Raw genomic sequence first — 25,365 nt, forward strand, 5'->3', positions numbered from 1 at the left:
AAAGCCGAAAGAAACAAAGTCCTTAACAAATGTTTTTATTTCAGCATAATAGTAAGAAGCCTCTCCTCCCGATTTGTACTGTATACGGTTGAAACTAATTGGATCACAAGGGTACATATTAGTTAGCCCATTTTACAATAATTATTGTAACAGTTTTAGGAAGTTACTTGTATGCACTCATTTTTTTCTACACAAAATAATCAATATCAAGTTTCTATTTCAACTGAGGACCATAACTGCATGCAAGACTAAGAAAGAAAACAACTAATCTGTGATAGCTACCGTTATGCCGTCTCTCTCCTAATACCATCATCAATAGAATTGACTACAAATAGCAGGGAATCTTTTTTGGCTAAAAAAAAGTCCAAACATACCGGGCTGTCAACTGTACTGATCAACAAATGGTTCAGTTCATCTTCTCTGAGGAGAAAGAGGCTTTGTCTAAAACAGAGTACAGTCTTGGGGGTGGGGGGGGGGGGGGGTGTACCCATCTCTTTTTGTCTTTCCTCCCCCGTCTCTCCAGTGTTTACAATTTTATAATAATAAAAAAAAAAGTACAGATTGTGGAGGGGAGGGAAAAAAACCCCAGACAGAAAAGTTAAACGTCAACATTAAAAACAAGTGATGGATACTTTTGCACGGTAACAATATGAGCGATCCTTGTCGAGCGTAACAAAAAAAGGTGTCCACCGTATACTTTTAATAAAATGTACCACTACACACTAGCGGCATCCTTTGTGCACAGGTGGAAGTGTCAATGCATTCCTCAAACTTGACCCTCAACGCTCATATTACAAGCAAGTTGATTGTACTGAACATACACTCGATATACTGTATGTTCACTCCGGGAATCAATGAGGCAACATACACCTTTTTACATTCCCACCATTAAAAATACATTTCCTTCCACTATAGTGATCGGTCATATGTACACACAACTCGAATCGCTTTCTAATAGTGCGACTCAAAGGGTACATGTTGAGGGTCAAGTTTGAGAAGTAAAGCAGCAGGATGCACTAAGCTGGAACAATTTTATAGCATGACAATGATTATTTGCGTATCTGCACTCTCTGGTGATATGACATGGCCCGCCCCCACTAAAAACACATCAAGCACAAAATATCTGCATACAAAGGCAACGGTTAGTGTGTAGGAGAGTGTTGGTTGCAGCGGACTGTTGGAACCCTCCAGTCTCTTTACTACGCGATGCCTTATCCACCTCACATCGGCAAAGACTGGCCTGTTTCGGCACCACCAGGAGAAAAAAAAAGCGCCCACCGTGACATTAAAACCGGTCTTGTCTTTTGTTAATACATCTGATACACAATAATGAACTAAAAAAACTTATTCTCACACAGAGAAAAATGCCAACATGAGAAATCTGTACAAGTAACGCAGAGAAGTCACGTTGCACCTCTTCCTGACTGATCAGGATGTGTCCCCTCCATGGAAGTCCTGGTGAACAGCGCTCTACTGCTACTCTTTAACAACCCAGTGCTTGTGAGATCGAAGCTAAGTCTCGGCCAAATTTGCCAATTACAAACGCCACTGAAGTCCAACTGTGAATAGCATGTTCCATTATTTACAGACAGTGCACCTCTAAGGTGGAGAGGCAAAGAGCGCTGGTCAAGCAGATGGCTTTAACAATAGAGTCACGGTCACGCTACTGTTGCCATGGTGACCCCTATCAGGAAACAGCTGCCATGGCAAGCAAGATCTGGTAGATTTGGACCTAAGTGGCAAAATAAAATCAATGTCCTCAACTTTGTCCCCCGTCTGTAGATGGAGTACCAACAAGTGTGGATGCACTGGAACAATAAAAACATTTCTCTTTGCGCAAAACAGAGTTAAGTACAAAACAGGAACACTCTTCATCACAGAAAATTCTTGTCATTAAAAAAATATGGAGGGGAGAAAAGAAACAAGTAAAGTCGGAAAAGAAAAACAAAAATAAGAAATGTCCCGCAGTTGTTAGTGATCCAAGACTGGAGCTGCGTTGTCAGTCTGTGCTAGAGAGCGGCACCACTCAGCACAGAGCGAGCACGAGACCCGCCAGCCGGTCCTGTCTCTGGTGGCCACATGGGTGTGGCTAACAGGGAATGTCAGACGGCCAGACGACCCGGTGGGGGATGCATGGGGCTCCAGGTCGGGGGGGCGGGTGGAGCTTCCTGGCCGTACGGGCGCGGTTCGCAACACGGTTGGTTCTCCACTTTTGCTACACCGCGGCCCTGACACAGGCGCCGGTGCCGCAACAGTCGGTCTGTCCTTGAAAAGTTCTTAAGGGAAGAAGAAAAAATCAAAGTGGACTCTGGTTAATACATTTTCAAGCACATTCCATCTGTGCTACATTTTATGCCACTATAAATGTAGAATCCATTAAATCGGGTGTCCAAAGGGTGCCTCGGGAGCCATTTGCCGCCCGCATTGATTTTTTTAATTGGCCCACAGAGCATAAAATAAAAAACAAAAACTAATTTACCCAGCTGAAATATTAAAGGAAAAAAACCTATACAGAATAATCTAAAATTAAAATTTATAATCTAAATATTATGGAAATAAAGACATAATTATGGCCAAAAGAAAGTTGAAAATGTTATGAAAAAGGATGTAATTTTAAAAGAACAAACTCAAATGTTAAGAGCAAAAATTCTACAAAAATGTTTTAAGTTTTAATGAGGAAAAAATAGCAATTTTAACTTAATTTTAATTTAAACTTGTTTTAAAAATGTCATTTTAGTAAGATAGAGTTGAAGTACTACAGGAAAAAAAGTTATTTTATGGAAGTTGTTAATAATGAAAAGAAAACTAAATACTTGGAAAAATATGATTGAGAAAAAGTTAGAATATGATAAAGCCATAATATTACAAAAAGAGTAGTTAAACAGATTATCTAAGAAGAATGGCATTTTAAAAGAGAGAGCAAAATGGGGAAAAAACATAATTTTTCTTTATCTGACCCTCGATGGAAAAATTGTCAACACCTGTGAAACTCACTGACTTATGTCAACATAAGTGGTTGTCGACATAATCGAAACCACAACTTGCCATTGCTTCCACATTAACTTATGTCAGAGATATATAAGGAGAATGATATTACTAGCAATACTATCAGTATAATGTAGTGTTATGTTTCATTGCCTGTGTGCCTCCGCTTTTAAAGCGACAACCTAATGACAAAGTCATGCTGAATTAAAGACTCCTATGTTGTGTGAAGTGTGCACCTTCGACGCAACACGGAGGGTCTGGATTTTCAGCAGCTCCGGTGTCAGACTCCCGACAGTTACAGAGAATTGTAAAAAGTGCCGCTTCCTCACCTGCTGGCAGCGCTCACACTGGTAAGGCTTCTCCCCGCTGTGCACACGCTTGTGTCTCTCCAGGTGGTAGCGTTGGATAAACCTCATGTCACACATGTCGCACGCAAATGGCTTCTCTCCTACCAAAAAGCACACACAATACAGTCAATGCGTCAATTTTTGCTTTTTGCACCATTCAAGTGTGTGAAACATTTTGAGACGCTATAACTCCAGCAATAATCAGGAGAAAAGCCTGATGTGTAACTTAAAATGAGAATTATGGTGATTGTAAAAAAAAAAAAACAAGAAAAAAAGAAAGGCCTTGTCATCAACTCATTATGTGTTTGTCAGTTTGCATGGCCCAGATCTACGCAACAAGGCGGCTGCGTGTGATGCTGGTTCAACATCCCATCAAAGTGGAGGTTGCTGTGTGGCGCGTCGAAGGAGGGGGACAGGGAGGAGGCAGGGGGATGTGCGAGCGACAGAGGTGGGGAGGGAGAGAGCGCAATAACGGAACGCATACCAGTATGAGTGAGGCTGTGTCTCTCCAGGTGGTTACGCTGAATAAACCTCATGTCACACATGGAACAAGCATACGGCTTCACCCCTACACACACAGAGCAGCGTATTAGGCCTTCCCGCCACACACCACACAAGGTCAAGTACGTGCAACATCACACACACACACACACACACACACACACAGACCCACACACCCATCTACACAAACACACGCACAATGTGGCCATGTTGACATGCAACTATCTGAATACAGCTAGTATTAACATTTACCCACACTAGGATGTTCATTAGAACCCCCTCTTGTGTCCTCACACCCTTACATGCATGTATACACTTTTTACTTTTTTAAAAGATATACAGTATAAAATGTATTTATAAAATGTGGCTACCATATTTCCTATCTTACATGTCTATGGATGCAGCATGCCTCATGACCAGTGTTGGGAATAACGTTGTAAATTGTTTTCCAGTGACAGGTACTAGTTGTATTCATTCCTTTAATTTAATTACAATTTCAAATGTTACGACATTAGGGTTATTGTTATCGGCGTAAAATGTGGTGCATATAATTAAATTATATCCAACGGGTTGTTATCCCATAGCCAGTTCCATCACATATACAGAGGTGCAAAAAGTGTTAGCCCCTTCCTGATTTTATTTTATTTTTTGCATGTTTGTCACACTTAAATGTTTCAGGTCATCAAACAAAGTCTTCATTCTGTTTTTCTTCAGCCATTCAGAGGTGGACTTGCTGATGTGTTTTGGATCATTGTCCTACTGCAGAACGCAAGGTTGGTTTCAGTTTGAGGTTCCAAACAGAAGGCCGGATGTTCCATTTATAATAGCAAATCTTCCAGGTCGTAAAGGACCAAAACAGCCCAGGACCATCACACTACCACCACCATATTTTTGCTGTTGGTATGATGCTCTTTTTCTAAAAAGAAAAATTTTACTCCTAATGTTTACCTTCCAAAAAGTTGAACTTTTGGCCTCGTCAGATCACAGACGGGATCATCAAGATGTTTTCTGGCAAAACTGTGATGAGGCTTAATGTTCCTTTTGTTCGCCAGTGGTTTTGGTCTTGGAACTCTGCCATGCAGGCCGTTTTTGGCCAGCAACTTTTCTTGGATGAGTCATCACTGCGCTCTTGGGGCAATTTTGGCTGGCCGGCCACTCCTGGGAAGATTTCATGTTTTCACCATTTGTTGATAATGGCTCTCACTGTGGCATGCTGGAGTGCCAAAGCTTTTTCTAACCTCTTCCAAACTGATAGATCTTAATTACTGACTTTCTATGGAAGGGCAGGGGAATCACTTTTTCCGCACAGGGCCATGTAGGTTTAGATCCCCCCCGCCCCCCGATAAAAGGTTTGATTTAAAAACTGCATTATGTGTTCAATTGTGTTGAAATTAACTAATATTTCAATTTGTTTGATGAGCTGAAACAGAAAGAGGGCAGACCCTTTTTCATTCCACTGTAGCTTTGATATTGGCAAACAGGTTGAGTTTTTTGAACGGCTCTTTAAGTGAACAATGCGAACCGCTTTCAAGATATACAAATAGAAGATGGAAGAGCAAGTCACTGTTAAATGCAACTGGGAATCTGTTCTCCTCGTTCAGTTAAAAAAGCTATTTAAAAAAAGTCGAAAGTCACATCTGGATAAGAGCAACAGCAAGAGCAACAATGGCGAGTCTGAATCAAGTCATGATAACGTTTTCAGGATGGAAATACAGATACTACTTCAAGCCACTGGTGTAAATGGCAAGACTGCCCATGTGAGGTGCAGACTCTGTCCCACAGGGAAGTGTTTGACCGCATCCCTTGCGACTAATTCGAATCTCATCAAACATCTGTCAATGTCACTACAGAACTAAATCCCAATTCCATCCATTTTCTACGCTGCTTGTCAACCTGGACTGGTTGCCAGCCAATCGCAGTAAATATCAATTCTTTCATGTATCTAATGAGTAATTTGCCCAACACTGATCATGACAAAGTGGAACCATGTGATAATAAAAAATATGACATTAAAGCAGATAAATTGGTTATCATTATTATACATATTGCATTAAAATAGAAAATGCAGCATAGAAAATGGCAATGAAGTAAATGTTAATGTGAGGTAATGTGAAGTTTAAACTTTCCCTTTTTTGGTTTTCAAGAGTCTGATTTGTTTGAGTTTGACTTATTTTGGAGGACAAAATCAGGTTCTTTGCTTACAAAGAAAACAAATTCTACTACTCACAGTTGAGAATATTCAGCTTCCAGATTAAATTTCAGGATGACGGCAAGTGAAATTAATTTTACCTTCGTAACATTTTTGAATGCACACCAACGGTTTAAGCATTTTTCAAGCACCACTCCCAATGACAGGAGTGATGCCATTGAGTGTAATTGTGACCCATACGTGCTTGACAGTTAGAAGGCTAAAATAATTGAATTCATGAGACTAGATGAGCAGCCTCTTAGCGGTGGAAGACCCTAGGTTCAATAGACTGCTCTCTCACTTGCCTGGGAGTCCTGCCATGAAGTGCTCCTGCAGACAATGTACTCTCACATAAAAACTCTCATGCTCTAAGTTTCACGAGTGATATACATTTTTAAATTAAGGTGATTGGGGCCCCTACATGTTTAAATAAATACCTATTTGGGCCACAGACCCTTGAAATTATCAAAACTTCCCCCCACCCCTCAATAAAGTTGTCAGGGTGCGTTTTTCTTTGTGGTGTTTTTCTTCTTCTGTTTATTGGCGGTTGGCAAGCAGCTTTCGTGTGCATTAGCGCCATCTGTGGAACACAATCTATACCCTTCTATACGCCATTCACAAGTCCAGTTTTATTAAAAAAGAAAATACATTTCAATATAAAACATATGACGAGCTTAATTATAAAATATTAGCAAGATTGAACTTTATCTTTTCCTGTTCCTGGGTGCGTTCTTTCAGCGAATGCTGAGATATGGCGTAACATGTAGCTCAAGACGTTATTTGATTTAAAAAAATGGAGCCGAGCAATCGGCACTGGAGTGCTGCGGAAAGTTTGTTTTTGATTCAAACTAAATTTCAAGACTGGACGAACGAAAAACTGGCAATACGGAGTTATTCCAAAAAGTGAAAGAAAAACTCAAGGAAGTCTGTATCATGTGATTGGTGTTTATGCTTTACTGGGCATGCCCCATTGACTATTCTGGTTGATTATAGAGGCGCATGTAGACACGCGTTTGGAATATTCCTTTCCATGTATACCATTGCTTTCGGAAAGGTCATTCGGAAAGAGAAAAACTCCTTATGTAAACGTGGCTAGTGTGGGAATATTTTGGTTTTAAACAGAATGAACAGGGTGATCGCATGAAAACAGGCCAATATGTGCCATTTGTAAAAAAAAAAATACGAGCAACTTGCATGCACACCTTAAACACAACCATCCTGTCAAGTTTTCCCAACTTCTACTGGAGAGGCAGCAGAGACTTTGTCCCGACAATCAAGAGGCGTTTGTAAAGTAAACAAAACAGCACAAAATGGTCCACACTCAGTGTTGCTCGCCATATGGTAATACCCAATGTTCCTTCATTTAAGTACACTTGTGTGTGCTTTTTATTGGAGTGTTTTTTTTTTACCTTTACAGAGACTGGGTCTTTTTTTTTGTTTGTGGTTATTTGTTTTTATGTATTATGTTGTTGATTGTTTGAATTGATATATTTTGAATTGATTTTATTTAAATGCTATTGATATTCCAATTACAATGTTAAATACTCTTGAGAAATGCAAGAGTATTGCTTTTGGTACGATTTCTTGCATTATTGTGGCATATACAGTAAATAGTCTAAAAAAATGTAAATAATATTATATATTATATAAGAATTGATAGGACAATGATCATCCAGCAAACAGGCCTGACTGTGAGTCACACTGTTATGTTGAGTAAATGACCTCTTGCCATTTCCGTGCGGCCCAGCCTCACCCACACTGGGTTTGAGACCGCTGCTGTAATTTGGGTGGTCACTTCCCTCTGACATCATGCTGTCTGAAGCCTTGCATTTGTTGCGTGTTGTAATGTCTGCCATTCAGTTCCTTGTTAAGGGGACAGCCAGTTGTAAAGGGTACTGAGACATTTAACCGTGCATTGACATGTGCATTGATTTAAGTTCACCTCTAAAAGGCTACAGTTCTTTTTAGGGTCATCCTGAAATTTCACCCAAAAGACGAATATGCCTAACTTTCCAGCATCCAAACAAGAGTGTAAAGTCCAAAATTAAAAATAGATGAAACAATTCATAAGCCAACTGCTTTTTGGCCTAGCATCCAAACAAGAGTGTAAAGTCCAAAATTAAAAATGGATGAAACAATTCATAAGCCAACTGCTTTTTGGCCTAAGTACTTTGGAATTTGGCAGATGATCAAGACATGCTGCAGTACAATGTGAGATATTAGCTACAGTACTTTGTTTATTTTTCCTGTAAAAATCTAAGATGAAGTAATAAGCACAAGCAGCTAGAAATCTAGCTTCAAACACATTGAGTGTAATAGTGAGAGGGGCAGGAGCACGGACCCATACCCGTATGAGTGAGGCTGTGTCTGGCCAGGTGGTAGCGCTGAACAAACCTCATGTCACACATGGTGCAAGCAAAAGGTTTCACACCTAAACGCAGAGCATCAATACGTTATTTCCAGTACTTGTCATTTTTGCTCCATCAACTGATGGGTAAAAAAGTGCAATTGATGGGTTGTTAACCACTTTTCACTTCAAACCACTCAAGCAATTTTGGCAGGAGAGCCAATAGGAGAACATGTCAAGTTGCGTGCGGCCAATTTCTCTGATCCACAGCGGAACACAACATGAGCTGATGAGGTCACACTTATTTGTTTGCATTCATGTTGTGTTGACAGTGCAAGCGTGATAGCAGTAAAAGGCTATCAGCACCAGTTTAACAGTCTAAGTAGTAAGGGTGTAACTGTACGACATAATAACAGTACCTCCGCGGTACACGATTTTTTAAAATGAAACAGTTACAGTTTGTGCATTAAAGATTATGAACATTTGAGTTTACTTTAACCTTCAATGATGATGTGACTGTTCCCAAAGACATGATGTGGCCAACACCTCCCTGTTTTCAGTCCTATCACCAATCACGTCCGCAATCAAGGTAAAAGTAACAGTGTTCTTTTATTACTTTCATTCAAATGTCCCACAGGCCACACTTTGGACAACCCTGGTTTACAGTGTTTCTTTTTGGTTTAAAGAGTGTGAATTATTATTTTATTTTTTAGTAAAGTTTCTAATTGGTTTAAGAGCAGCATTATTAGTTCCAGCTTGTCGTCCTGTTGCCGGATCCACAATGGTGGCACATTGCTATAAGCTTGTCTTTGTCCATTTATGTATTTCACCAAGACAGCCAATTGTTCCCAAATCGGACTTTTCGTTGGCACTATCACTAGACATAACTCCTGATAGCCAAAGGCTGGTCTGTGCTGTGTTTGTTTGCAGAGTGGACACGTGACACTTCCAGTCCCTCGCATTTTATGTGTATCATGCGGAAAATTGTTACGCCTCTATATCAAACCAGCGGTTCCGTACTGTTACACCCCCACTAAGTAGCAATACAAATAATGCGTTGAGTGTGATTGTTCAGATGGGCGGGTGCATACCCATATGGGTGAGACTGTGTCTTGCCAGGTGATAACGCTGAAAAAACCTCTTGTCGCACAAGGTGCAAGCATAAGGTTTCACACCTAAATGCAAAGTGGCAATGTTACTGCACTTATAACTCAGTTATCATTCTCTACCAGTACATTCCCTAAGCTATTGGTTATTAACCACACAGTTGCCAATTCATGCAATCAACTACTTCATTGAGTCTCGTTCTGGGTGCATTTATCTGCTTTGTTGTGCTGCAGTTTGCAACTTTACTCAAATGAGCCAGTGAAATGCCCATGGTAACTGTTGGTGAGAACACAGTATAATATCCTAAGATAAGCCAAAAGAGCATAAAGGCAATGTGGTACAATTTGCCTACGATGTCCTTCAACTGCAAAGGTAGCATGACTCTTACAATGATAACCACATGAATGTGTGTTTTTATGTGATTCGCCTTTAACAAAAGTTTTAGCTGAGACCGTTAAAAGCTTTAAGGACAATTAAAATGGTCATGAGGGGCGGGTGCATCGACGCATACCAGTATGAGTGAGGCTGTGTCTGGCCAGGTGGTAGCGCTGAACAAACCTCATGTCACACATGGTGCAAGCGAAAGGTTTCACACCTAAACGCAGAGTATTACAAGTATTACTGTCACACGTTTGGCTTTTCGGGTGTTCACAATCCAACAGTGATACAATGTACTTTTAAATTCAAAATTGATGGGTTGTTAACCAACATTTAGTATTAAAGCATCAACGCTTGATTTTGTTGTGACCAATCTCTGTATGAACAATGAAGAGGTGTATATCAAAAGATGAAGCATCCATCACAGACCCTGTGTGTGATGTCACTAGAGTGTCATGGGCAAGGTGGGCGCATACCCATATGAGTGAGGCTGTGTCTCGCCAGGTGGTAGCGCTGAAAAAACCTCTTGTCGCATATGGTGCAAGCATAAGGTTTCACACCTGAATGCAAAGTGGCAATGTTATAATACTTGGCTTCACTTTGCCATGTTGTCTATAAAACCATGCCTAAGCTATTGGTTATTAACCACACATTTCCCAATTCATGCAAAATGACAAAATATCCCAACATGATGATGTCTGGATACATTCCAGCCTGTTTCTCCTGCCACTTTGTTGACACAGATATTGTTTTTGTGGGGTCCTCTTACGTGACAAACATGCCAACTATTGCTATGGTAAGGTAATCTGAAACATCACAAACAGGCAGATAGAGATCAGTTGAACAATGGTAGGCACTGTTCAAGGTGATACTCAAGTCATTCCACAACTACTTGAAAAAAAAAACACTTTCTCCACAAGCAATGAGTATATAAATTGCAGACTGTAAGCCATCCTAAATCTTTTCCTCCAAACCACGCAGCTGCCGCCATTATTCCTAAAATATGTGCTTGTGCCCACCCATAGTAAAGGGTTTAATAACCAATTTATTTTATGTCCCAACAACTACTACTTTGGCCACAAAATATATTAAAACTAGACTGAGTTGACTAGATTATGCCTTTTTACAATAAGAACAACGGACGAACCTTTAAGTAAAAATGGAAACAATATCCATTCCCACAGGACTGGCATCTACTTGCGGCGGTGATAGCTTTGTGGCATTGTGACATAATCATCATATTTGCAGTCCTGAGCAAAAATGGAGTTAAAAAAACATAAAAAGCGAAACAACCGTCCCTCTGTTGAGTCATTCATTCATTTTCTACCGCTTATGCTCACGAGGGTTGCGGGGGTGCTGGAGCCTATCCCAGCTGTCTTTGAGCGGGAGGCGGGGTACACCCTGGACTGGTGGCCAGCCAATCACAGGGCACATATAGACAAACAACCATTCACACCCATATTCATACCTATGGACAATTTGGAATGGCCAATTAACCTAGCATGTTTTTGGAATGTGGGAGGAAACCGGAGTACCCGGAGAAAACCCACGCATGCACGGGAGAACCTGTGGCGTCAATTTTTTTATTTATTTCACAAACAAGACACAGCCACCTAATAATACACGCTTTCATGTCACCACAAGTTTGTTTTGGGTTTTTGTTTATTTTTTTACTAGATTTGTGGCCAGTGTCTCTTTAAAGTTGGCAACACTGATCCATGGAGCTCAGTCTTATTATTCGCTGGCAGACAAGGTGGGTTACAATGTGCTCATTGCAGTGTGAAACATCCCAACCCCTAGAAGTCAAACTGATTTTAAATTCTAGTTATCAATAGGACAAATGAGTGATTCCCTGAGGTGAACTGTCCAATGAAAGATGTGCATACTGATCTGAAGCACTGAATGTACTGGGCACGGTGTGCGGACCCATACCAGTATGAGTGAGGCTGTGTCTTGCCAGGTGGTAACGCTGAAAAAACTTCATGTCACACATGGTGCAAGCATAAGGTTTCACACCTAAGTGCAGAGCATCAAGAGCATTAATTTGCATCTCTGCCACAAAGAAACAATCAATCTTGACGTCTTCAAAATCAACCAATCCCGGCGAAATTGATATTTGTGGTTAATAACCAATGTCATACCCTTAACGTTTCTGACATGGGCAAAGTATAAGCTTATAGCGTTTACAAAGGAAATGCTTCCAGATCCACTTAAACTATACACACACTCCAAGCATATTCATATTTTCAGGATAAATCTTCTCCATTGAAACACAGACATTTAATGCAGATGTTACAGCATCCTAATCGTGTGACTGGGTTAAGATTGGCAGACGCATACCCATGTGAGTGAGGCTGTGTCTTGCCAGGTGGTAGCGCTGAAAAAACCTCTTGTCACACATGGTGCAAGCGTACGGCTTCACCCCTATTGCAAACAAAGTACCAGCTTTAGCGTGGAAAGGAGAGATCAACTGCCAAAAATGATCAACACTAAACTTTACTAATTGCTTAGTAAAGTTTGGTTGCACTCATCAGCGCTTTTGTTTGCAGCAGAGATCCCACCGGTCGGGAAGGAAGCACGTCTGCAATTCCAATTGAACATGACTTTTCTCTACTCTAGGATTCTACAGTCAGTGTTCAAAATTGGGGGTTGGGGGGGAGCAGGGAGAATTGACGGATAATAAAAATTATCCACAGAACACAAATAAACTAAATCTACAAACCTTTTAAAACTTACCAAAGGAATAATTGAGGTCCTTATTGGACACATTCCACCGAGCACAATCGCAAAGCCAATAAGAAATTGTGTTGACCTAAATTCTACAGATCTTTTTTGTTTTTTTCGCTGATCGCAAAGGTTAGACAATTTTAGGCAGTTGGCAAACAACTAGGCACAATATATGAAAATGTAATAATTGTCTGTATGTAGTTGTAAGCACATGACCACAGATACTCTGGAATACAATGTGATCCTACAAATATTAATGACTTATCCTTACATAAAACACTCTAATATTATTTTAAATACCAGTAAACCCAAGACAGGAAGGTCAACTAATACACAAATATGAATTTGATTGCTCATTGTGAATCCTTCACCATGGCAATTTAAGAATGTGAAACTTTTCCACTCTTTCACAACTTCGAACACAATATCATAGCTTTCACAATTTACACACTAACACTAAAAATTCTTTTGGTTGAGGCAATTTAAACAGAAAAGCATTTTTGCCTCTTGTACATATGTCATGTCATATACAGTAATCCCTTGTCAATGCGCTTCGAAATTCGGGGCTTCGCTTTAGCATAATTTTCCACAAAATCTGGATATGTACTATAACCTATTAGTCAAGCACATTTTACACATTTTTTGGATGAACATTTTCAAGCACAAAAATGGCTAAATGAAGTAAAATACAAATATAAGGCATTCAGAAGACACATTCAAAGATGTGATGTAGTATTCTACACTGGTCCCTAGTTGTTGGTAATGTTACTTTATTGTTGGGTGAGACAAACAAGCACCAGACTTGATCGCCGGAACAGCCGCCTTTTACGCAGGCTTGAATGATCTCTCAACAGGAACAAAAATCCCTAAAATGGGCTACTTTTGCGGCTGTAACCCACACCCACCTCAAACTTAACTCTGAACCGCCGACGTCCTTCCGCCAATTACCCACGATAAATGAGGAATTACCATTAATTGGTATTTACTATTTTTATCATGATTGAACAGGGAGAAATGTGTCTGCTGCCTTGTAGTAAGCATCCATTGCACCTTAGGCTACCATGGATGCTTTCCTGCCCTATAAAAAAAACTATTTTGCTGGTAGTTTTGCGTTGGCTTTTCCTGGTGATACTCAGACAGGAGGTTGTGCATCTCTACACTGCACGACTTCATCTCTCTCTCTCCACCTCCTCACTGGAGAATGATTTCACCAATTAGGAGGTCATTTTCTATGCTCTAACTACATACATATTAGATTTATAAATAAGGAATCCTAATTTGTTGAAATTCACTTATCATGGTCAGGTCTAGCCCCAAATGACTGCAATAAACAAGGGATTACTGTACTGTATATACAAATGTGCGCATATTGCAAATACACAGTGGACACGCCATGAACATAATCTTTTGTCTTTATCGAGACGAGCGGCAATGCAAATTTGAAGAAGCCATAAAAAGACGAAAAGATGACATTCGAATAAGTACGTACCTGTGTGAGTGAGACTGTGTCTTTCCAGCTGGTAACGTTGTATGAACCTCATGTCACACATTGTGCAAGCATACGGCTTTACCCCTGAATGGAAGAAGGTGAGATTCATTTCAAAACTAAAAAAAAGCATCACATAAAGACACAAGGACGTGCTTCTGGGGTATTTGTAACGCCATGCTTTGTAAAGGAGATTGTAAAGAAGACATTACACCACAAAGATAGCGCAGACATCATAAGCTGAGGGGTGTGTGTGATTATTATAACCAACCAGAGCTCAAGAGAAATACTTGGGAGCTACTTTAATAAGATTCAGTCACTCTGCAAACAGTTGCAAGAAGCTTGTTGCAAATGCACCATTTCACTGGTCAAGTAGGCAAACATTCCTCCATTTGGCTTAAATCTGACAAAATGTAACTAAGGATGCCCGCCATTCTTTGTTGTGTAATGTGCCCATTATTGATACTGCCACGTAGCGCTCAATGATACACATGCTATGCTAACATTACAGGGTTTAGGGGGTCACTTTTTCAGTGGACAGTTTTCCAACAAAGCCTAAAGTTTGAGTGGAAATTCATCAGCAATTACATAGTAATGCTACTGTAGGAAATACGTAGGTTATATTTCAAGGTGGTGCAGTGAAAGGGGAACAGATGCAGCATACCAGTATGAGTGAGGCTGTGTCTTGCCAAATGGTAACGTTGGAAGAACCTCATGTCACACATGGAGCAAGCGTACGGCTTCACCCCTGAATGCATACAGTACCAAACTTTATTAAAGTGCTCGTGTCAACTCGGAACAAAAATAGTACATAATCTGTATATGAGAACATCTAATAAGTCTCTAATCACACAAATATTCCAAAAACAGGAATAATGACAGGACTGATTCTTGAAATGTACATCATCAAAAAGGGATTGAGGCCCGTATTTGTCTTGAGCTGCTCACACGGTACCGACACGGCTCGGCTTGGCTCTACTCAACATGTTTGGGGTGGTTGGTTTTCCACTTCTAATTAGACACACTAACCAACAATAGACAATAATGGAGGAGAATATGAGGCTCTCCTGTATTCAATGTACAAAATGTGGCTGTTCCCCACCAGAAAGACACAAATAGAGGACATATTGTACTGCAGGGATGAGGGCAGCAGACTGCTGAGCATAATACTGCAGCATCTTGAATGCTCAAACGCTTTGCCACAGGATGTTCAGAACCAAAACCAGTAGTTGGTTAACAGTGGAAATGCACCGACAGTGAGTAGAGCTGTGGTGAGCAGTGTGGCTATCGTGCAGTAGCGGGTGGAGGGTGCTGGGTGAGGCCTATGCACTTCAGGCACTCCATGGTGTTAAAGATGAGTAAAATATGTACCCGTATGTGTGAGTGTGTGTCTCGCCAGGTGGTATCTCTGGAAAAATCTCATGTCACACATGGAGCAAGCATATGGCTTCACCCCTGCACACACAGAGCAAATTGTTTTTGTAGAAAAAAAAACACAATTAAGTTAAAAGGGTACACCCTGTTATGTATCCAGACATGCCAAAGGCAGTAGCACATGTATGACACTTTTTGCATTAAAAGTTATGGTTTTCTAGTCAAGGATTCTAAGTTAAAGTCAAAGTTGACACTAACTCAACAGCGGTAGCTCTCTGGAACAACAACTTCAAGTTAAAAGATGGAAAACAGCAAAAAGCATTACTCAAGTTTCCTTCTTATTAATACTTCAAGTGGCCAGATGAGGTCATTGCTACTGTCAATTCCAGACCTTTTTCACATGCTATAGTGTGCCTTTCTGCATAAACATCCAATGTTAAAACGTGCGGTCTATATGCGTACAACATTTTTCTCCTTTAAATTTGGTGGGTGTTGCTTATATTCTGGTGCACTCAATCGTCTGGAATTTTCTGTACTAGGTACTACTGTGCGGGTTGAAATGGAGCAAGTGAGAGCAACCTCATACCGGTGTGAGTGAGGCTGTGTCTTGCCAAGTGGTAGCGTTGGAAAAACCTCATGTCACACATGGAGCAAGCGTATGGCTTCACCCCTACACACAAAAAGTATGTCAGTATCAGCTAGAAACAGACAAATTTCACATCAACTCTTCCCTCGCGGTAGCTCGTCTTATACACCCACGTGGTTTCCAAGCATGCAACTTTGGGAACTAATGTTGTGCTGTGTGGGATTACATGCCCAAATCATGTCAGCCACATTAAGCATGTGTCTAAAAAATTGTCTTTAGGGACAAAGAGGTAACTGCGCGGAACAAAGAGGAGCTTTCAGCAGGGGAAAAGCTGATGTTAAAAGTACAATTTTCCTAGAGTTTAACATGTCTGGATACATCTCTATTTTTCCCCTCACATATCAAGTCCAATAAAAATTTATCAAATTATGAACTGAGACATTATTTTGCTACTTCTTGTTGTTGTTACTGGTCTGAAAAGTGGATCTACAGTATGGGGGTGGGGGGGCTAGTGGAAGTAGACGCATACCAGTATGAGTGAGGCTGTGTCTTGCCAGATGGTAACGTTGGAAGAACCTCATGTCACACATGGAGCAAGCGTACGGCTTCACCCCTACATACACAAAGTAACACATTAGCTACCAAGTGGCTTTGGCATCAGAAGGGACAATGATTCAAAGGTTTCCTGGATTGTAGGTCCAATTGTATGTTTTCTTGGTGTTAACGTTCTGCGTGGAGTTACGACACACAAGCAGCAGCCACAGGATATGAGCCAAGCATGCGTGAATGAGACACACAAGGCAGCAGGAGCAGCAGCAGCAACACAGCAAAGACACGCGGGAGACAACGATCACATGGGCCAGCTGCAGCAGGCACATTTGCACCACGATTGGCTATGATGAATGACCTTTTGATACTTAAAGAGGGTGAGCTGGTGTTTGAGGCTATTCGGATTGTTTTAGGCATCCGACTGCAGGGTGATATCCTGTTCCGGGATGCTAAAGCTTGCAATTCAATTGCCACCCAAAACACTTAAAATTGAGGGATTTGTTCTTTTTTCTGAAAGCCTAAGCCAAAAAGGCAGATATTTACAGCTCAGCCACAGGAGCTGCAGCCATTAATGTGCATAAAGAATATGGGTGGACATCAAAGGACTATAAGCAACATACAGTACCAGCAAACAACCTACAAGGAAGCTGCTTCCGTCAGACCACAGAAGGGAGGAGAATGCAAACGCAACACATACTTGCAACTAACTTTGAGAGGGTAACCAAAAATTATAAATTAGAAGGTGGACACAACCACATTCCACCAACGCTGAAGTTCTTCTGCCTTATATCAAATAACATCAAACTATTGTAACTACACACACACGGAAAATCCTGACCTATCGTAGACTATTGCAAGCATTCAATAAAAAAAATTGTATTGATGATTGCCAACCAGTACATACCAAATAGATCATTAATTTAAATGAGAGCAAACATTATGGCAATAAACATGATACTAAAAATGTATTTATCAAATTATGTGACTAGGATGTGAAGCTGCTCTACAGTCGATTATATTTACTTATTTTCATGCCAATCCTATGTTTCATGGTTACGTACGCACTCCCATAAATCATTACAATACAATAGCCCCCCAGGAAAAATGTTCCACAGGATAGAAAGTCCTCCACTGAGGAAAGGCTTTACTTTGTTTAACTTTTTAAACTTTAACTTTTTCCCCTTCATTTATCCAGCCAAAATGAGGCAAACTTCTGACTGTAGTGCAGCAGGGAAAGTAAAAAGTGCAACAGAACTGGACATCATACAATGCTCAAAGTAGAGAAACGCCAATAAACATCAGCTGCATGCCCGGCCTAAGCCATTTAGACGGCACCACCGTCATGAAAGGTAAGGACGGTCTCATTGAACATGTGAAAGGATCTGCTCCAATCAAATGGACAGCGACAACTAAGCAGATGACTAAGGTCCTATGATTTCCGGAATTGCCGAATTGGCTAATAAAAATGGAATTTACTGGTAAATGTGGAATCTCATAGATAGTGACATAATAAGAATGACATGCTGTTATTGTGAGGACAAGGAATGTTTGTGTGGGGAAATATTTCACCAGCGAACGGCTCAATTGTGGCGGAATCTCATTACCAAGACTAAACCGCCCCCTCACACACTAAACATGTTGAAATAGAGCTACACACTAGTGAAAGTTGGCAGAACATCCTTTTATGGGGTATGAACGCAAGCTGCCGGGGTTAGCTTAGTTTAGCATGCTATTGTGGTTGTGTGTGCGCGACTCGGTCTACACTTTGTGTTTTATTGCTTTAATGTTAGGAGCGTTTTAAAATGCCCGCTGACAACATGGAGGTTCTGAACGAAAAAAAGATGAGAATCACGTTAATTCATGCACCCAGCTTGTTGTGGTACTGCAGCATAACCGAAAGAACAGGAGCCAGTGGGCACAGCTTGTCTCTCAACTGGCCACTGTAAAGTCAGACATAACAACACTTGTTGCTTTCAAAATCCTGTTGTGCTACAAGGGTGTCACAAAAAATAGCTTACATTCGCCAAGCTACATCCATTTTCTGAGTTAATGGGGGCAAAATTGTCCACTGACATATTACATCAATAAATGTTAAGATTGCTGCATTGAATTCACTAATCCAAAAAGAACACTCTATGCTGGTAAAAAAAATGTAAAAAAAAAATGGAATTTGGGAAAAACTTTCACAGATTTAATAGTGCCCGAGACTACCTCCAGCCAATAAGCTTGTCTTTCCTCCCTTTGCAACACACGTGCCAGTGTGCTAAAATTACTTTTTGCCCCCTCTATCCTTGTATTTCATTCTTGTACTTAAACTTTGTGTTTTATATGTCCTTCATGTGGTCTGTATACAGCATGAGCGACTTAGGTAGAATTTATTTTCCGACTTGCTGCAAATCTCCAACAGGAACTCCTACTATACGCATAACTTCCTGTAATCTAAATACACATGCCATTTTTTCTTCTGGTCTCTTTTTGAAAATAATCCTGTGGAACGGAACATTACCATATGGACTTGTCCATTTGAGTTATTACAACTGAAAATACAGCTTGAGCTGCAAATAAAATGCGAGAAGAAAACAATACAAATTCAACACTGATACAAATGCTTTAAACATAGTCCTCTGATGTCCATGCGGTGATTCTCTAATGAATGTTACACAAATTGTACATTTGGGCCTATTCCCATAAAAACAGTGGTGTACAACAGTCAGGTTTCAAGTCCACCGTGAATAAATCTTGCTTGGTTAACATTGTTTAACTCGAACCCAATTGTTTATTAACAGTTAACTCCTGCAGTCATCGCTCATGCAAACTGATGCCATATGTTCTCCCCACCCTAATATTAATATTGTGAGGCAATTTGTACAGACGTAATGGAACCCAGTAGATGGACTTGTTAAGGCCAGCCACTTAATGACACAATTGGTGGTAGGGCTGCAACTAACTATTATTTTCATAGATGATTCACCTGAAACGTATTTGATTAATCAAGTGATCGATTAGGCCCAAGACGAAACTAATCAATATAAGCCAAACACAGTGAGTGGTTTGGTCTGCAACATTTCAGAAGAGGCAAAAATGTCCATCACTGATTTTCACAGTCAAAGCTGAAGTGTATGGCCTAAAATACAAAGATAATAGTGATTAATAAAGTATAATTTTAGTATAGACACATTTTGGGGAATATGATACTGTGGGATCTGTGGTCGTTTGTATTCCAAAAAACTATTTGCAATAACAGATTTGGGGTGAAATATAACAATAAATACATAAAGCAAGAGTTTTTAACTGTGGACTTGTCACTGATGGACTGCACTGCATCACACTGTATGGAGCAGGTGTTTACTTTATGTTGAGGGACTACCACTTTCTGCTTCAAATGCTTTTAGGGGGTGGCTTTGTTGGAAATTACTGTCCACAGACAAAATGAACCCTGAGCATCCGTCCATTATCCCAAGTGTCATGGCGACAGATGCAGTCTGGAGGATATAGTAGCATGGGTACGGTTAAAAGACGCATACCCGTGTGAATGAGGCTGTGTCTCTCCAGGTGGTAACGCTGAATAAACCTCATGTCACATACGGCACAAGCATACGGCTTCTCCCCTAAACCGAAGAGCACCAGTTTTAGTTCAAGCCCCCCACAGACACCACTAAAAGCTGTGAGGCAAAAAACTATGTTTCTAAGCAGGCCATTTTAATCCTTACAGCACAGTGCTATCATATCCACACGTTATCTGCTAAAAACTTGTGCTCAAGCATGTACGTTCAAAGCGTGAAGCACACCTGTATGGATGAGGATGTGTCTCTTCAGGTGGTAGCCGCTCCTAAATGCGCCGTAACAGTGGTCACAAATAAAGTTTTTCTGCACTTTGGAAGCTGGACCGTTCTCATCTCCGCCTGCACCCTGAGGAGGACAGCAATGAGGAATTGTTTACAACACCGCTGATACCACTGCAGCACGCATATAAACTAAGGCTATGGCTGCTACCATCATGTCCCATGATCAATTTTTTAGGGAGTACGCTGGCACGGACTTTTTAACGTTTGCTTGTCTCGTCGCTTCTATTCTGCTGTTTTCTGACAATTTTTATGACTTGGTGGATTCCTTCCAGTCTTACTTCAGACCATTCTAATTACTTTATACAGAGAAAAGCGCCGGCTGTCATTACTTGCAAGAGGAGCAAATACTTTAATGAAATGTGTCTTTATTATGCACAGCAAAGTAACCACAGGTGAGCTAGCATGCCGTGGGTGTGACTTTTAGATTATTTAAGTCATTTTGTATCTATTGTGTCGGCTAACATTAAGCACCTGCCATGAGCCATCACATTAATAAAATGATGCATCTTTAATACTTGCACTCATGTAATTGAGGGTGAACCAGTGTGCCACTGGTGTGACTTTTGGATTATTTTGGGTCTTTGCCTTTTGCTTCTATTGTGAATTGTGTCTGTAATCATTAATAACATGCAAGGAGTGATTGCGTTAGTCATTATGTGACTCTGCTATGTGTGTATGGTATTTTACCCTACCTACTAATCCAATGGTGCCAAACGAGGGGAAGTGGACCATGCCCAGGCGAGAATCAGTGCGCTCACACTAGCCAAACACGCTGTGCTTTTGGTGCTAAGTGGATCCCAGCACGGTACGATTAGCCTAGTGTGAGCATCCCCTTAGTGTAAAGTTCTATTTTTAATGTTTGGTGCATTTAAGAGTTGTTTTTTTTTTCAGATTAACAATGAAATAACTTGCAATCCCTTCCAAAAGGCCTTGTGCCCCATGTTACTGCCCCCCCCCCCCCCATGCACACAACTGCCGTTATTGTGCACTGCTTTGCCCTGCTCCCCTCCCCCCAGCTTTCCTCTCGAGATCCTCCACCCCCCTCCACATTTTCCTTGCGCTCCAGCCCCCACCCCCACCCCCACGCACACAAACAAATGTGCAGACTAGAGAGAGCCCCAAGAGGAGTGCTTTTTCACTGAAGTTCCACCATTTTTGGCACCCTACCAGCTTTCCGCTGATACAAGGAACACGCGAAGACCCTTCCCTGTTTTGCGATCACAGCCACTGACCTTCCCTCCCCTTCCCTCTTGTTCTCTCACTTTACAGGGCGTCACTGATTTCCTGTTCTTTTTTTTCTGCTGCATGTCCTCGCCGGTCCTCATGTCCTTCTCATCCAGCAGGCGCGGTGCTTGGAAGTCGCCTTCCTTCCGGATCAGCTAATATACATAAACAGAGCAGAACATTACTGAAAAGTTGCTTCTTTTTTGTAACAAAACATATTACAAACAAATAAGGTCTACATGCTGTTCATGATTGTGCATGCAGGCTGAGAAATATGCCAAAGGTAGAATTAAAGTGCCAGTCCCAGTGAGTGCTAACCAGTGGTGGACAGCTCATGCCAGATGGGAGGATCATGTGACTCTGGGGAGCACGGTCAGGTCCCTCCCTCTGTGGTGGTGCGTGGCCAAGCGGAGCCATCATCTTCTTGGGTGGAGCCGCCATTGTGCTGGCCTGCATCAGGGCCATGCTGGACAGCACAGCTTCACAGCCTAGCAGACCCGCCTGGGGAGGTGACAACGTCTAGATTAAATGACCTCTTTCAGACGTCTTTGAACAAGCTGCTGTTTATCTTATCAGACAACATCCTGAGTGACACAGGACTGGTAATTCAGAGTTATGTGCAACCACGTTGGTGTTCTAAAACAAAAACAAACCCATTTCATATGGTCGCGGACTGAGCTGCTGGGCAGATGTGACATTGCTGTGGTAACGGTGTGTGTGAGCGCAGGGACAGGGGTGGGGGCAAGGTCATCCAGGGATCCGTCAGTCAGTCAGGATGGTCAGGCTGGTGGGAAGCCACACCCACCTCACTCATCTAGCATTAAAACTGAAGAAGAGGAGTATGTGGATGAAATCGACAGACATGGCATCACAGCATCACCAGCTACATGTAATCCATTTAAAGCGGGGGTGTCCAAAGTGCGGCCCGTGGGCCATTTTCTGCCTGCCGCTTGTTTTTTTTGTTGGATCTCGGCATATTCCAAAAATCTTATTAATTACTGTGATATATTACAAGATAATCCACTAATTTGCTTTGTCACTTGTTTTGCAAATTTTTACAAAAAAACTAGCTGTGGGACACATTTTGGACGCCCCTGCTCCCCATAAAATGTATCGTTTCTTATTTCATTCCTGGTCTGCATATCTAACGTCATTGAGGAACCTATATACGAATATAATGTTTGTCAAACACAACCTAATCTGTCAAAATGAGCCCCACTAAGAAGTCTTTACAGTACAGTACAGTTCAATACATTCTAGGGCATCAATAATCATACCCTGTCTACGTGCGGTCTCTCGACAAAAGCAGAAATACATGGTAATAGCCAACAACATATATATATAGCATGGGACAGATGGACAAGGGGTCATGATACAGGACTCATATTGAAATGCTGAGAAATGCGTGTTATTTTATCCCCTCATTAATGTGATGATAATAACCGAGCTGTTTTGTTTGAAGACATTAATATACCCAAGTATAAACTTTTATGTCAAATGTTTGAAGACACTTTCTCGTGTTATTGCATGTCTCTAGGCTTTTGACGACTAAGATTTTGCAGTATTATTAATCCAAAATTATCTCCATTTATCATCCATTTAAAAAGTGAACTATTTCACCAGACCAACGTGAAGCGAGCGTCTACTGTTTAATAATCCAAATGATATTGATGCTCTTACATGTTAAACATAACTTCTAGTTCATGCTCTCGAACAAAGTACAACAAATCCCCACATATTTCTCAATATGAATGCGATATTAGCTTTGTGTAGCTAACGTTGTTACCACTATGCAAAACGACTTTGACTCTCGAAAAAATCTACATTGGACAGTACGTTGTGTAAATACGTTTCTTAACTCAGTTAGCAGCTTTCATTAAAAACAAAATAAGTTCATATTTTTCTTTCGGCTGGATAGGCCTTGTCCGTTCAACCAAGCCTGACGCTAAGCTAACACCTTAGCTAGCTGCTCGGTGGCGCCCTCGCCCACTCCAATGTTACACACCGCACATAATTCTACTAAATTTTCGAGACGATTACATACAGCAACTCGAGCGTATCGACGGAGAAGATTTGGCTAAATTATGTGGTTCTCTGCGTGAGTCGTGAAAGACAAAGCGCGACTCGCTCAAGACTAGACGGAGCGATAAAGACGTTCATAATGGCCGTCGTGGAGAGCCTCCCCCATCCGAGCTAACATTAGCTAGCTCGAGCTAACATTGAAGCTAAAATGTCGTGCAAGAGTCTCCCGCTGCTAGCGTCTGCGCGTGGGCGTCTAGAACCAACACCACCCGTTAAAGTAAACCAAACATAACCACGCATAAAGAAGAATGGAATAATGGCGCCGTTTTACCTTGTAGCTTCGATCGCCCGACGTTTTTTTCCGAGAGCGTCTAGTTTACAAACACAGGAAACGCCACAGGATGTACCGACCCACTCCCCCACGCAGCAGCAGCAGCCTCCTCAAGCCAGTACAAAAGGCGCATCTTCTTCAACCACTCGATGGCCAATGTCGCTTCCAGTCGCTGTTGAAACGCTTGGAAAGTATTTGAACATCCCTTTAACGCGTTTTTTCTGTATTTTCCGTGGGAGTGGGGCAACCTTGCGGCAGATTGAGGTGCGACTGGAAGATAGAGATGGGCGGGTCGATACAATTATCAGTTTTGTTGATACCAAGGGTAGTGTTTATTTCGAATCGATACGAGCATGACAAAAGTGATATTTTTCAAGGTGGTTTATATTTTTATTGTCACAAATATCTGTGTTTTTGTTCATATTGTTAATGTTACATATACATAGTTAAATGGTTTCAAACGCAGTGAATACAAATAGGTTCACAAATAGAATAGTTGATTAAAACATGTTTTTGTTTTGTCTACAAACAATGGTGGCCAAAGTGCGGCTGGACGGTTTTGTCCTGCTGCTCTTTTGTATTTGCCCGCATCATATTGTAGAAATAACAATACAATTAAAAACATGAAATCCAAAGGCTTACTTACTGGCCATACTGGCTTGGTATCGGATCGATATCGAAATGTACAGTATCGCCCACTCCTACGAGTAGAGACACAGATGGACCAAAAGGAGGGAGGAGCACAGAGCACAACAACCCCTTAACCAAAACTCCTTCCTCTTAACAGCCCATCTGGAGCACAACAATAATGGTCTTGCATTTACGGAATAATAAACCCAATACATTTATTTTTAACCCAATTCTGCTATTTTGACTATTTTTCTTATATTATATTTTCGAATATCACCCATTACAAATTACAATACAGTGATTACAATACAATTAATGTGAAATAGGCTGTAATGTGAAATCAGCTGATCAAAAGTTTAAGACCATTGCTCTCCAAACCAGAACAAAAAATGTCTCAGTAGGACTCAGTAACGAGTAGCTCTGCCGCTCTTAATCACCTTAAAAATTGGTTTGGGCATGCTTGATGGGAGTGTTTCCAGGAGGCTATTGGGACCATTGCTCCAAGTGGTGAAGATGGCTTCATCAAGGGCATCAACTGTCTGGAACTGATGGCCATTTTTATAAACTTCCCTTGCCATCCATCCCCAAATGTTCTCTGTGGGATGTAAAACAGGGGAACATGTGGGATGGTCCAAAAGAGTGACGTTATTCTCCCTGAAAGAAGTCCTTGGTCAAGCCATTATTGTGAACTGCAGAGTTCTCCGGTTGAAAACCCCATCTGTTACCACACAGACCAGG

At 41.1% G+C, this 25,365-nt stretch overlaps 1 protein-coding gene across 34 annotated transcripts; it reads right to left on the reverse strand.

Annotated features, from left to right (window-relative positions):
- Positions 1 to 18: 18 nt before the first annotated feature.
- znf740a (zinc finger protein 740a) lies at positions 19 to 24,309 on the reverse strand. Of its 34 annotated transcripts, none has more exons than XM_058054714.1 (20): positions 23,998 to 24,308; positions 22,298 to 22,470; positions 21,963 to 22,145; positions 21,653 to 21,799; positions 20,364 to 20,484; positions 20,100 to 20,183; positions 16,556 to 16,639; positions 16,027 to 16,110; positions 15,438 to 15,521; positions 14,731 to 14,814; positions 14,070 to 14,153; positions 12,194 to 12,277; positions 11,786 to 11,869; positions 10,330 to 10,413; positions 9,987 to 10,070; positions 9,460 to 9,543; positions 8,369 to 8,452; positions 3,817 to 3,900; positions 3,315 to 3,433; positions 19 to 2,276 (listed from the first exon to the last, which is right to left on the reverse strand). In XM_058054714.1, exons 2-20 carry the CDS (start codon positions 22,340 to 22,342, stop codon positions 2,103 to 2,105), a joined length of 1,881 nt encoding a protein of 626 aa, XP_057910697.1. In that variant the 5' UTR covers positions 22,343 to 22,470; positions 23,998 to 24,308; the 3' UTR covers positions 19 to 2,102. The 34 variants fall into 34 exon arrangements, with proteins under 34 accessions (XP_057910697.1, XP_057910699.1, XP_057910698.1 ...); XM_058054716.1 differs by having other exon boundaries at positions 21,683 to 21,799; positions 23,998 to 24,307; XM_058054715.1 differs by lacking the exon at positions 23,998 to 24,308 and adding an exon at positions 23,689 to 23,989.
- Between the last annotated feature and the right edge of the window lie 1,056 nt (positions 24,310 to 25,365).

The sequence above is a fragment of the Doryrhamphus excisus genome, chromosome 18 (assembly GCF_030265055.1).
Source record: "Doryrhamphus excisus isolate RoL2022-K1 chromosome 18, RoL_Dexc_1.0, whole genome shotgun sequence".
Taxonomy (NCBI): Eukaryota; Metazoa; Chordata; class Actinopteri; order Syngnathiformes; family Syngnathidae; genus Doryrhamphus; species Doryrhamphus excisus.